The sequence below is a fragment of the Papilio machaon genome, chromosome 3, assembly GCF_912999745.1.
Source record: "Papilio machaon chromosome 3, ilPapMach1.1, whole genome shotgun sequence".
Classification (NCBI taxonomy): domain Eukaryota; kingdom Metazoa; phylum Arthropoda; class Insecta; order Lepidoptera; family Papilionidae; genus Papilio; species Papilio machaon.
Window position 1 is genome coordinate 10,250,957 of NC_059988.1, and position 11,797 is coordinate 10,262,753.

At 37.5% G+C, this 11,797-nt stretch overlaps 4 protein-coding genes across 4 annotated transcripts in view; 3 read left to right on the forward strand and 1 right to left on the reverse strand.

Annotated features, from left to right (window-relative positions):
• Positions 1-2,944, reverse strand: part of LOC106708036 (protein crumbs) — a 28,914-nt gene extending 25,970 nt beyond the window's left edge. The window contains exon 1 of the mRNA XM_045686659.1: positions 2,721-2,944. Within this exon, the coding sequence (XP_045542615.1) occupies positions 2,721-2,772 (52 nt within the window). The 5' untranslated portion in view covers positions 2,773-2,944. The remainder of the gene's footprint in view (positions 1-2,720) is intronic.
• A 1,080-nt stretch (positions 2,945-4,024) lies between these two features.
• On the forward strand, positions 4,025-6,550 carry LOC106708118 (ubiquitin carboxyl-terminal hydrolase MINDY-3 homolog). Its single transcript, XM_014499587.2, has 2 exons — positions 4,025-4,191; positions 4,329-6,550. The coding sequence occupies exon 2, from the start codon at positions 4,416-4,418 to the stop codon at positions 5,712-5,714; it is 1,299 nt and encodes a 432-aa protein (XP_014355073.1). The 5' UTR covers positions 4,025-4,191; positions 4,329-4,415; the 3' UTR covers positions 5,715-6,550.
• A 1,141-nt stretch (positions 6,551-7,691) lies between these two features.
• Positions 7,692-8,699, forward strand: LOC106708182 (U11/U12 small nuclear ribonucleoprotein 35 kDa protein). The gene is made up of 4 exons (XM_045686388.1): positions 7,692-7,843; positions 7,967-8,097; positions 8,178-8,527; positions 8,609-8,699. Exons 1-4 carry the CDS (start codon positions 7,771-7,773, stop codon positions 8,628-8,630), a joined length of 576 nt encoding a protein of 191 aa, XP_045542344.1. The 5' UTR covers positions 7,692-7,770; the 3' UTR covers positions 8,631-8,699.
• LOC106708046 (CLIP domain-containing serine protease 14D) lies at positions 8,656-10,013 on the forward strand. The gene is made up of 2 exons (XM_045686389.1): positions 8,656-9,546; positions 9,666-10,013. Exons 1-2 carry the CDS (start codon positions 8,735-8,737, stop codon positions 9,994-9,996), a joined length of 1,143 nt encoding a protein of 380 aa, XP_045542345.1. The 5' UTR covers positions 8,656-8,734; the 3' UTR covers positions 9,997-10,013.
• The last annotated feature ends 1,784 nt before the right edge of the window (positions 10,014-11,797 follow it).

The following is an 11,797-nucleotide window of genomic DNA, read 5'->3' on the forward strand; positions in this document are numbered from 1 at the left end:
AAAACAATGATGTTTACATATAGCGGCATTGTGTACAAAGTCGCCCATGTCATCTCTGTAGCGGTAATGCGTTTTACCTTGTCGCATACATAAGTCAATTATTATATAACATTTTACAGGTAACGCTGCAACGTCCTGTATGTCGTACCGTGTTGAGTCAAGAGTACATTATTTTGGTCGTATCGTATTACTTATGTCTATTTACTTAGTTCTATGATTTAAATTTTTAAAAAAGTCGTTTGGAATAGTTCTAGATTTTTTTAATATGCGATGTAAAGTGGTCAAGTATCCTAGGTGTTTGAAAGCGAGACGCATGGCGGCGGCCGGTTCGTTTTCGCGTGACTCCGTGACCCAGTGCCGGCGCGGTGAGGGGGCGAGGAAAACATCATTATGCTAAGCCATCGAGATGGCCAGTTATTACGCTTTTTAATATATTAAAACTCTCATAACAGAATGGACAAAATATAAAAATACAACTCAAGAAAACCCGGATGCTAAAGCAACGGATTAAACGTAGAATATTTGAAAAACATTGAATTATTATTGTACAATCATTATACCTGAGGTCGGCATTCTCCGTTGTTAGGCACAAAGAAGCGATTGGTTAAACAAATGAGTAGCGTACCAGTTGCTGTGGTGGTTAATTACCAATGAGGTAGAAAGCCGCGAAATGTCCACCTCTGACTCATGCATTGTTAGCAGTGCGCCGTGACTAACTTTTTTTTTATAATAGTCACTAACGCCTTGATTTTGTGATGTTGCATTAGTCAAAGTAAACAAATTATCGTAATATTTTTCCTACTTTAAACTTATGAACAATCTTTTTGAAAAGTGTTATTAATTTTTAAAATGAAAAATGTAATCAGTGGTCTTTTCCCCACAGTTCTTATGCACCTTTGCTGGCTCTACAGATACAAAGTGGCGAGGTCGGGGCGTCACGCGCTACTGACCGCCTCCAGCGCACCACACCACAACAACAAAACGGCCGTGCATGCTAATGTCGCCTCTCTCACTACGTACTACCGTTCAAAGTTGCACACGCTACCCCAACACCTAACTGTACACCACAATATTAACATCCACCTGGTGAAATTTTTTAAGTGTCAACAAACTTTATGAGAAAATTATTGCAACCAGTGAGCGTGCGCCAAAAATAGCGGCAATAACAACGATGCGCCGAATGCCTTATATGTCATTGACTTACTATTCAAATAAATTACATGTAATCATCAGTATTTTATTTGCTTCCATTAAACCTTCTAATGTTATAACAAACTCCATAAAAGGAGGCTACAAACTTCTACATTTTTAAAGTGATTTCAAAAATATTAAAAGGAAATAATAAATTTATTAAGAACCACTTTGAGCCAGCATAGATTGTTTTTAAAGGTACCAAAAAAATAATTTATTTGATTGCCACTTGCAATCATCAGTTTCCTCATCATCAACAGATCATTACAAGTCCCCACTGAGGGGCTCATTGCCTACCCAAGGTTAAGGGCAAATAGGCCACTGTGCTGGCCAAGTGCAGGTTGGTTGACTTCACACGTATCTTTGAATTGTATTTTTTGCAAACACATAAAGGTTGTATCACAATATACAAGGATACAGGGACATATGTAAATTGAGCATCGAAAAACACACTGATACATGGCTGGATTCAAACCCAGGACCTACAGTTTACAGATCAAATGCCTAACCCCCGAGCCACCGATGCTCACGCACTTGTATCCTGCTTGTATTTTTAAATTTTGATCAAAACCTATTTTAATTGACAACACCAAAAAGCTCACAGCTCCGTGGAATACAAAGTAAGAAATTCTAATTTAAGAAGTCTATACACTACTTTTTATTTTATTTTTAATTTTTTTATACACTAGTGATGTTGCATGTAATATTAATTGATATTAATGATAATGTCAGAACTTTTGTATATTGACAATTTTTTAAAAAAAATGCATATATCCTTCTTTTCAAATATCTTGGCATCTCAAGGTCATCTGCATTCAGTGTAGCATTCCAAGCCACTAAGATACTTGACAACATCTATAGCATATTGTTTTTTTTATTAGTTACAACTAGCATATTGTTAGCAATATCAATAGAAAAAATATTTTAATTATTAAAAATTTAAGCATTTCGTCTTTATCTAAACAAGTTTTAAGCCTATTTTTCTTACACTTAAATCTGAATAGATAACAAATTAATATTCTTTTTTTATATCTATTCCTTCAGTTAAAATATCTATCAGTCAAGTGCTAGCTTATTCAATATAAAAGATTAATAGTTTAATTGAAAATAACTTCACTTCACACACTAGACCTACATATACATGTACACAAATTACTTCTGGTCCAGAATGTACAACATTTCAAGATACATTTCATGAATCGATTTCTACAAATTAATAAAAACAAAAATTTGTGTGATAAATATATTTGTAAAATTGAATTTCTCATTAAGCAAGCATTGGTGTAATTAGCAAATGTACCTGGCTATTTATGTGCACATTGAAATTGGTAATTTTTATATGAACACAATTCTTAATTAAGGAGTTACTCGTATTTCTTATGTGTTCGCAGATATGTCCGTAGCGTAAATTTATTCAAATACAATTTAGAGACAAGTGTTTACAACAATAATTATTATTGGTATTTAATAAGTGAATATTGTAAATTTGTATATAAATATAACTGTTTATAAAAAGTGAATGCACAAACTTGCTACGTCGAGCAGTGCGCGTCGCCTCCTACTTGCTGTGTCCACCTTCATTATGTTGAAATAATCAACAAAACACATAAACTAATCACAGACCGCAAAATAACACAATGAATAACTTAAAACATGTTTCCGGCGATAATTCAGAGGTAACGTTAATTAAATTAAACGAAATCATATAATTAACACAAGAAAATGGTTACGAAAATAAAAACTAAAAACAAACATCACCGTGTAACGTCCATGATTGACTAACAGTGACGGCGACGGGACGGCTGACGGCTGACGGCAAAAGGCAAGACAGTTGTCAGTGCTGCTAGATAGTTGGTTCGAACTCCCCCATTTTTTTTTATTCAAACAATTTTTCTTCAACATCTCAACGTCATTTTCTTCTTATTAACTAGAATTGATTAATATTCAAAAAAGTACAGAAATTTGTAATAAGAAAAAACTTTTCGTCTTAATTGCTACCAAAATTATTCTTTGTTGATGCATTTGTTTTTTTATCTACTTATCTTTAAAAACAATATTCAATTTGAAATGGAAAAAATCACTCAATGTACGAAGTTATAGCATAATAAAAGTTGTTATTGAGCGTTGGCCTAGTCACCCCTAAATTGGGGTAGGCTCCGAGCCCCTCGGTGGGGACGTACAGTGAGCTGATGATGATGATTGAGCGTTGGGATTTGTTATGGTTTGACGATGAAAACCACTATTGAATAGTTTTAGTATCATAGTGCTTTTATTTCTAATTTTTAAATTCCCCCAATTCCTTTAAAAAAAAATCCGCAAATAATTCTTAAAATATTTTACCCGAGTCTTCCTCACGAGCAAAAATCTCCTAATTTGTAGGAATTCCTCCCCAATTATTGGCATTATTGAAGTTATTGAAACAAGGGGTCAAAGAACAAAGAATAGATTGAACGGCAAGTTGAGTTGCCACACAAAGAATAACTGTTAATTTTATGAATAAATTAAAAACGTTAAAGTCCCATTTTAAATTGTTAACTTTATACTTTTTTATCCTTAATCCTAATTTTATACTAAAATAAAAATAAGAAAATCAAGGAACATATAAACTTACAGTTTTCAAAAAAAGGCATAAACAATCTTTTTAACTTTTATGTATTCAAAGTATTTTTAATTAATTTGCTTATTATTTCTACAGAAAAAATACTCATTTGGAAAAATCTCTACAATAATAAAACATATAAATTCAATGTAAAACTTGAACGAAATCTCTATGTTTTATGAATTGGAACGGAATGACATGAAAATAAATGTTGCTATTTTTCTTAAAAAAATGGCAGCCTTTATCTCGTAAGCTTTTCTTTTTCTATATGAAAAGTTTTTAAACATCAATTTATGTACGATTTATAATGCAATTTGAGAAGATTCATATGGTTTTCTTGTATTCAAAAAGGAATAAATAATTATCTAATGTTGAAAGTTACTATGACTGTGGAATCCGCAGTAAGTACATCCTACGTGGTTATATTCTTTTTATAGTTGTGTATATTTGCTGTAAATTAATTTTTCTTGTAGTAAAATTCCGGTTCTTCTTTAACTTTCTTGTTAGTTTTTGAGATGTTCAATTTTGTTATTTTTAGGTGGTGTAGTCTATTCTGCAGATGTTGAAGGGATAACACGACAAAGAAAATAGTGACATCACAAAAGCTAAAGAGAACAAAAATAATATGAGCGCTGGAAGTGCGACGCTGGAGCGAGAGCTGGCTAGCACTAGGCGGTTGCTGTGGGGCGATCACGTCAAGGAGGATGTGTTTCGGCGTTGGGCGCAGGGGTTCCAGTTCAGTCCGGAAGAGCCCAGCGCACTAATCCAGCAGGAGGGAGGGCCGTGCGCAGCCATCGCGCCAGTGCAGGGTTTTCTCCTCAAAATACTGTTGTCTGAGACACCTGGACATAGTTTTCAAGACTTGACATCGGAAAAGTGCAATTCTTTGCTTGTTAGGGCTGTGTGTACAATAATAAGCCAGTGCCTAGTTTCTAAGTACAATGTGGCTGTGTACCGCAAAAACGATACCGAAGCAAACACTAGCGCTGGCAACAATGTTAGTGCAGAAGAACAATCATGTGATGCAATCGACCATTTTCACCGTAGAATGGAAGTACACTCTTTTCAAACTTTGTCTGAAGTGGAGGCTTTCTATACGAGAAACATACGCATTTTAAAAGATAAATATGGAGTGTTGCTTCTGTTATACAGTGTTATCCTCAGCAAAGGAGTGAGCACGGTGGAAGCAGAATTAGCTGAATTATCTGATCCTCTCATACACTCTACTTATGGTTATGGATCTCAGGGACTTATTAATTTAATGTTAACTGGACGGGCGGTGGCCCATGTGTGGGACCATGACCAAGTTGTTGGTGGGTTACGACTCCGTGGCATTGAGAGGCAGAATGACATAGGTTTTCTTACCATAATGGAGCATATGCAGTACTGCACAGTTGGTTCCTTCTACAAAAACCCTAAACACCCTGTCTGGGTCCTGGCTTCCGAAACACACTTGACTGTCCTGTTTTCCTTGGAGCGGCGGCTAGCAGCACCAGAAACTGCGGGGGAATCAGCTGAACGAATTTTTCGCTCATTTGACCCTGAAGGCAATAATTTCATACCATCAGCTGCGCTACAAGATGTTTTGTGTGCTGCAGATCTTGTCAGTGAACCTGAGTATGTGGAATTGATGCGACGAAAACTTGATTCCGAGAATTTGGGTATAATTTTACTAAGTGCATTTATGGACGAATTCTTTCCTGGTTGCGAACGTGGTGCCCCGGATACATTCACATTACACCACTACAATGGTCTACTGAGAAGTAGCCCGGGCGGGCGAGTAGTGTACAGGACTGGCCGCGCCGCATTGCTGGAGTGTCCGATGCACGCAGCCACCACGGACCCTATGCTTACTTGTCTGCAGACTAAATGGCCCAGCATTGACGTAGTGTGGGATGACGGCCAGTCACCTTCTCTCAACTAGCGTGATTTGCTTTTGGAACAAACTGTGCTCGGAACTGATGCTGTGACACAGTGAGGAGAATCAAAAATGTAACTTTGCATAGTTACAGAAAATTCCATTACTTTATTGTATTAACTTATATATTATATATATAACATAAATATATATATATATATACATATAAAAATTATATTGGATAATGACCTGTGGCCCACATGTAAACCTCGCACTGTTTTGGGCAGCTATTTTCCATCAAACTCATTCTGAACACAACTGCAGTGAAAGCAAATGTCCGCTGTTGATTGCTCGAGGTGGTATCTGGTAATTCTAAACAAACTTTGAAGATAGGTAGCGTTTAACTTTGTAAAACTTTCATTTGACAAAAAATGCTTTAAGCAAGGGAAATTGTATTGTATTGTAAAATGTGATTTTACAAAACCACTTGCTTACAATATACATATATGTATAATATTTGAATTATTTTTTACTTACAATTTTGGGTTAGTGAATGTTTTCTGTCTTACTGTATTTTCTCACTAATATGAACTAAAACAGATATGAAATCAATTTGTGTATCTGCGGGGAGTGTTGCTTATCAAATATTGTCAGAAAATCTGCCAAAAGACTTAAAGGTTCCAGTAGCCATTTTGTCCCCTGTATCTGCCCCTTGTGCACTTCACACATTCTGATTTCAAATAAAATATTGTGATAATTATAAGATTTATTGTTAGACCCAATTTATCAAGTGATGGTCATCTCATGTGTTTGGGGCCTAAATTCTAGTAGAGGTTATTGATCTCCCTTGGCTCTCAGCAATGACTTGAGTTTTTTAATATACAATTTAGTGGCTAAAGGATTGATGCCTTTTATTTTAACTTACGTTTTTCATTTGCTACTGCTATATTAAAAAAAAAAACTTGAATTTGCTTGTTCATTTTTATTGCCTAACAATATATATTTAATAATATAATCATTACACGTTTTTTGTTGAAACTTTTTTGAAGTATAAATAAATATTTAGGAACTGTCAATATGCCTTAACTTATCATAATGTCTACCAAGAAAGATTTCCATTTGTTTGGTGTGAAATATATAGATGATTTGTATCCCACATCTCACAACCCACAAATAATCCGAGACTGAGCCCCTTTGTGCGTGCAATCTGACGGCGAAAAGCCTTTGACTTAAAGGGGCATTCTTTCTCTTTGGAAAATTGCATCTCATAAACCAAAGTTTCAGTTGACATTGGCCAAAGAATTAATTGCAAACTATAGATGGTAATAAGCAATGCACGTTGAGGGCAGTACTAACGGCCCAATGGTCCGAAAGCTCCTTAAATAACAGTCAAATACATCAATAGACAGACCTCCTATAAGCTTGACGGTCACATCTCGAAAGTTTAAATTGTTTTATTTTTTGAATGAGAAAATCTTTAGATCTTGAAAAAACCACCTAATATCAGATCAAAATTTACTATTTTCAGTAGTAGGTGTATAAATCTGTAATTTACTGAGACGATACTTCAGAGTCAAAACCTAGAAATGCAATAAAATGTTTGTGATTCCGATCCGATAAAGTATATTGTAAGAAATGAGTAAATTGCGTAATGACTTAGACTGCTTTTGTTGCTTGGCTTTAATAACTTGTGATTGTGATCCAGTATTGCAAGCAGTATTGGATTTTTTCACAGCTTGGGACTTTATATTTTGTAGAATGGCAACACTGCAACTGCAAACGTCAATCGCAATAGGGATGGGGCGTCAACGAAACGGTTAATTTGATTTTTTGAACTAGTCGAAAAATTAGATTTTGTTAACTACAAATAGTTAGTTAATCCTACATTCAATAAACAAAGACTCGAAGACTGGCGGAGAAAACAAATAGAACCAGTGATTCCTATGTAAATTTATGTTGTATTAAACTAATTAAATGAAAAACTGTAAATAGTTGAAATGTTGAATCAACGCCCATCCTTATGTCAGTGTCACAAACCCAAATGACCCAAACCGAACCAACTTTGGCAATTCGCTTTCGTTAATTCGGTTAGGCATAATAATATAATAAAGAAAATTGCACGATGTCTCGCGATGATAATGAATATAATAGACTAGCTACAGAATATGATCCAATAAAAATAGGTTCTATTGATGGTAAGTAAATAAAAAATATTGTTACACTTATACATGCACTGTTATTGTTGTTCATATTGAACATAACAAATAATTCCAGGAATATAAATTACTCTAGTTTGTAAAAATTTTAACTGTTGTTAGGCACAGACAGTGAGGCTCACGATCGTGCAGTCCTGCGCGCTTTATGCTCGGAATATGCTCCCAACAAGCAAGTCCGAGGTGACCCCCACCATACGTTGTTCATTGGCCGATTGAACCATCGAACAACACAGGTACAATACATGATAATAAAAATGTACTGTTATAAAACAGTGTGTAATAATATTATTCTGTATAGAACATTATGTTTCAGGAAACAATCCAATCTGAATTTTCAAAATTTGGAAAAATCTTGCACTGTCGACTGGTAAAAGATATTGTAACAGGAAAATCAAAACAATATGCTTTTGTAGAATATGAAAGTAAGAGCTCTGCTGATACAGCATGGAAAGAGATGCATGCAGAGATACTGGATGGGTCAGAGGTGATAGTGGAGCGGGAGGCGGAAAGGCGTTTGGCAGGCTGGCGGCCCCGCAGGCTAGGTGGGGGGTTTGGTGGCCGCAAAGAGTCCGGCCAGCTGAGGTTTGGATGTCGAGCAAGGCCATTCAGAAAACCATTTGTCTTAGGACAAAATGTTGATAGTGTTCCGTCTACTCACAGAAGGTATATTTTAAATATAAAACATTTAGTGTAAATTATCATGTTATTCTTTGCTAGTTGTTATAAAATACTCTTTTTGTTCAGGGACGGCAATAATTTCCATTAAACAAAAGCTACATATGTCAGAATGTGGACAATCTGTATGGTCATGTCCTGTCAAAGTCTGCGTTGTTTGTCACAAAAATGTAAAACATTAACAATGATTGTAAAATGTGCAATGAATGTTGGAAGGAATTTAAAGGATGGCTGAGATCATTTACGAGGACTGAATGTGCTCTTGTTGCTCTGCAACTATTGCTTCTAGTTTTGTTCATTGCTTTTTTGACTTTTCTGATTTTACACCTCCTTGCTTGTTCGGCAGCTGAACCTTTTTATGTCATTGAAGCAACTAAAACTCCTCATGAACCATTTAAGACATCATCACAGACAAACTCAACTTTACCAACTATATCAATTTCTTCAACTAATCACACAACTCTAAGTCCTGACATTGAGTGCACGTGGAGACCATCAATGAAAACTGATAGTGCCGTTCATTATTATGACAATGGGCAGGTTTCAAGTTCAGTTGTAACTAACAATAGAGCAATGCCAACATGGACACCTGAACCAGCCGATGGAGATCTGACAGATGATGTTGACAAGGTTTATCTACTTGCACTAGGAAAGGTGAACATTCCACAGGATATAGTTTTTGGATGTGTTTTGACTATAATATCTGAATACTGTACACTGACGGCGGCGAGTTGTATCGAGTCTATTGAAGAGGTGGACTCTGTGGATACATTTGTCATTATAGAGAGGTACGGGGACGGGCACATTGGACAAATGCACACCGTATCTGATGTTCTCATACATCCGGAGTACCAAGGAATTAATAAGAGATACGATGTGGCGGTTTTAAAATCTGAAGACAGTTTGATCAAATACGGGCATGTTGCGGTGACGCTGCCCTCGATGCTGGATGCCCTCATGATAACCATAGGGGTGGAGTTCAATCTACTTGGATATGAAAGTCACAGGTATTTATTTTGTTTTTATAAAGAGTTTTACCTTATTTTGTTCCTACTTTACTATAGACTAAATTATTGCTCTAGATTGGTTTTAATAGAAATAAGTTTATTAAGTTAAATTTTAACAGGGGGCGTGCGAGTGGCGAGGCGGGGCGGCGCGCAGTGCGCGTGCTTGCGGTGCGGACGCTGGCGGGGGCGCAGTGCTCGTCGGGGTGGTCGCCGCGGCACTTGGCACACGGTGCAGCAGTGGGCGCGGGCGGGTGCGGCGCTGCCCCACTGTGCGCGGGTCCTGCGCGCGCTCCGCCCGCCTGCAGCCACTGCGCGGGGGCGCCGCTGCTGCGCGGCTCGCGGCTGGTGGGCGTGCTGGCGGCGGGGCCATGCGGGGAGGCGTGCGGACCAGCGTTGTACGTCAATGTTGCCACTGTCCTCGACTGGTTGAATTCTACCATTTGTAGTTGAATAAATATTTTAAGTTATTTTTATCTTTTTATTTACCTGCAACGAAAGTATGTCCCTTAAGTTGTAAACTGTACCTTAATTATTATTATTACCCTTTTTTAATTTCAAATGTAATTTTTTCGGATAACTTACAACTTCGTTCACGTGGAACATAGTAAATGTTAGTTCTTTACTTTACAAAATCTATTGAAAAAACGAGCCGGGCCCGACGGGACGTTTTTAATTAATCACTGATTGATACTAAACAAACGCTAAATTTTAAGTGAAACCTACCAATGTGTAATAATTTTCACTATAAGCACGAACAAACGCGGGCCCTTTACAGATTTATTCCGTACTAGCTGTCGCCCGCGACTCCGTTCGCGCGGAGTCAAAAAAAACTTAATACATAAGTAGCCTATGTGTTCTTCCAGACTATGTTCTACATCAGTGCATCTTACAAACTTCCATCCATCTCAACATTCGCATTTATAATATTAGCAAGATGTATAGAATAAAATAGATATAACCAAATTATGGAAAGAGTAATAACAAACATTTTTTATACTCGTCAGCGTTGTTTAGATCAAATCTTCTCAAACGAAGCTGTCACAATTGATATTTATGACATTATTTGACATTTTGGGATACGGGCGAAGTGAAACCGAGGTGGGAAGAAAAGATTCACAGCAAAGCGAAGGATAAAGGAAGCGGTGTGTGGAGGTGGGCAGTGCGGGCGGCGAGATGAACAAGGCGCTGGTGGCGTGGTCGGCAGTGATGGCGCTGTTCACGGCGGGCACGCTGGCGGCGGCGCTGCTGCAGTACGTCGAGGACGCGACCGGCGACCCGCAGCTCGACTACCCCTAGCCTAGCCCTCGTGTCACAGGTCTGCTTGCTTTACATCTAAGTGTGGACGATTTCCAGAACATGTTCGACCAAAACTTATTTCAGTTAGTAACTTAATCTAGGAGATATGCGTTGCTGAGATTTTTTAGTAATTAAATAAAAGAAATATTGTAAAATGAAATCTTAAGTTTTTTACGTCGTCCTTTTCGAAAAACCGACAAGAGTTGTGACCTAGGTTAAATAATAAAATATCATAGCGGCTTGAGATGACACAGAAGTGGAAGCAATTCCACGTTTCGTTTAATGAGTGTGCGCACCGGAGGCTTAATTTTGGTCCTCTTCCCACCCTTTTCTTGCGGAAGTTTATGGGCAATGGTTTCTTCGCCATTTTGGCGAATTTAGACGACCGCTTGCTTGTTTGCCACTTTATACTATAAAAGTGGTGTCAGAGTGGTGTGTGCGCATCATGTCACAATGTGACCGCCGGGCTTCTGTCTGGGCGACAAGAGAAAACATTTTATTATGTTTTTATTTCTTATAGTTAATATTTATTATAAGGTTTGAATTAAAACTCAGATATAAGCATTAACGTAAACAATTTATATTTGAATATTCTTCACAAGTATAATTCACCAATATGTTACAGGGCGGGGGCGGGGGCGGGGGCGGGGGCGGGGCGAGGTGTGGGCGGTGCCAATATACAGATACGCGGTGCCCGCCCCCGCCCCACCCCTCGCCCCACCCCCACACAAACGTCTATCACAAGGCATCTAACATTTTATACAATGGTCTAGCGGCGGTTCTCTCGCCTGCTGACATGAGAGACCTTCCATTTTAAACTCATTAAAAATGATAATGCGCCGGCGCAGATTGCACACTATCGTTTAACTTGCGTGTAATTATTGTAACTATAGATTGAATTCTAAACAAAACTATAAACACAACTATTCTATTAACTGATCTAATGTCACTCAAA

Excerpts from the sequence above, each read along its gene's own strand:
- LOC106708182 (XM_045686388.1), top strand. The coding sequence starts at position 7,771 with ATGTCTCGCGATGATAATGAATATAATAGACTAGCTACAGAATATGAT. Across the intron at positions 7,844-7,966 it reads AAAAATAGGTTCTATTGATG|GCACAGACAGTGAGGCTCAC; the intron begins GTAAGTAAATAA and ends AACTGTTGTTAG. Across the intron at positions 8,098-8,177 it reads TGAACCATCGAACAACACAG|GAAACAATCCAATCTGAATT; the intron begins GTACAATACATG and ends ATTATGTTTCAG.
- LOC106708046 (XM_045686389.1), top strand. The coding sequence starts at position 8,735 with ATGTGCAATGAATGTTGGAAGGAATTTAAAGGATGGCTGAGATCATTT. Across the intron at positions 9,547-9,665 it reads CTTGGATATGAAAGTCACAG|GGGGCGTGCGAGTGGCGAGG; the intron begins GTATTTATTTTG and ends AAATTTTAACAG.
- LOC106708118 (XM_014499587.2), top strand. The coding sequence starts at position 4,416 with ATGAGCGCTGGAAGTGCGACGCTGGAGCGAGAGCTGGCTAGCACTAGG.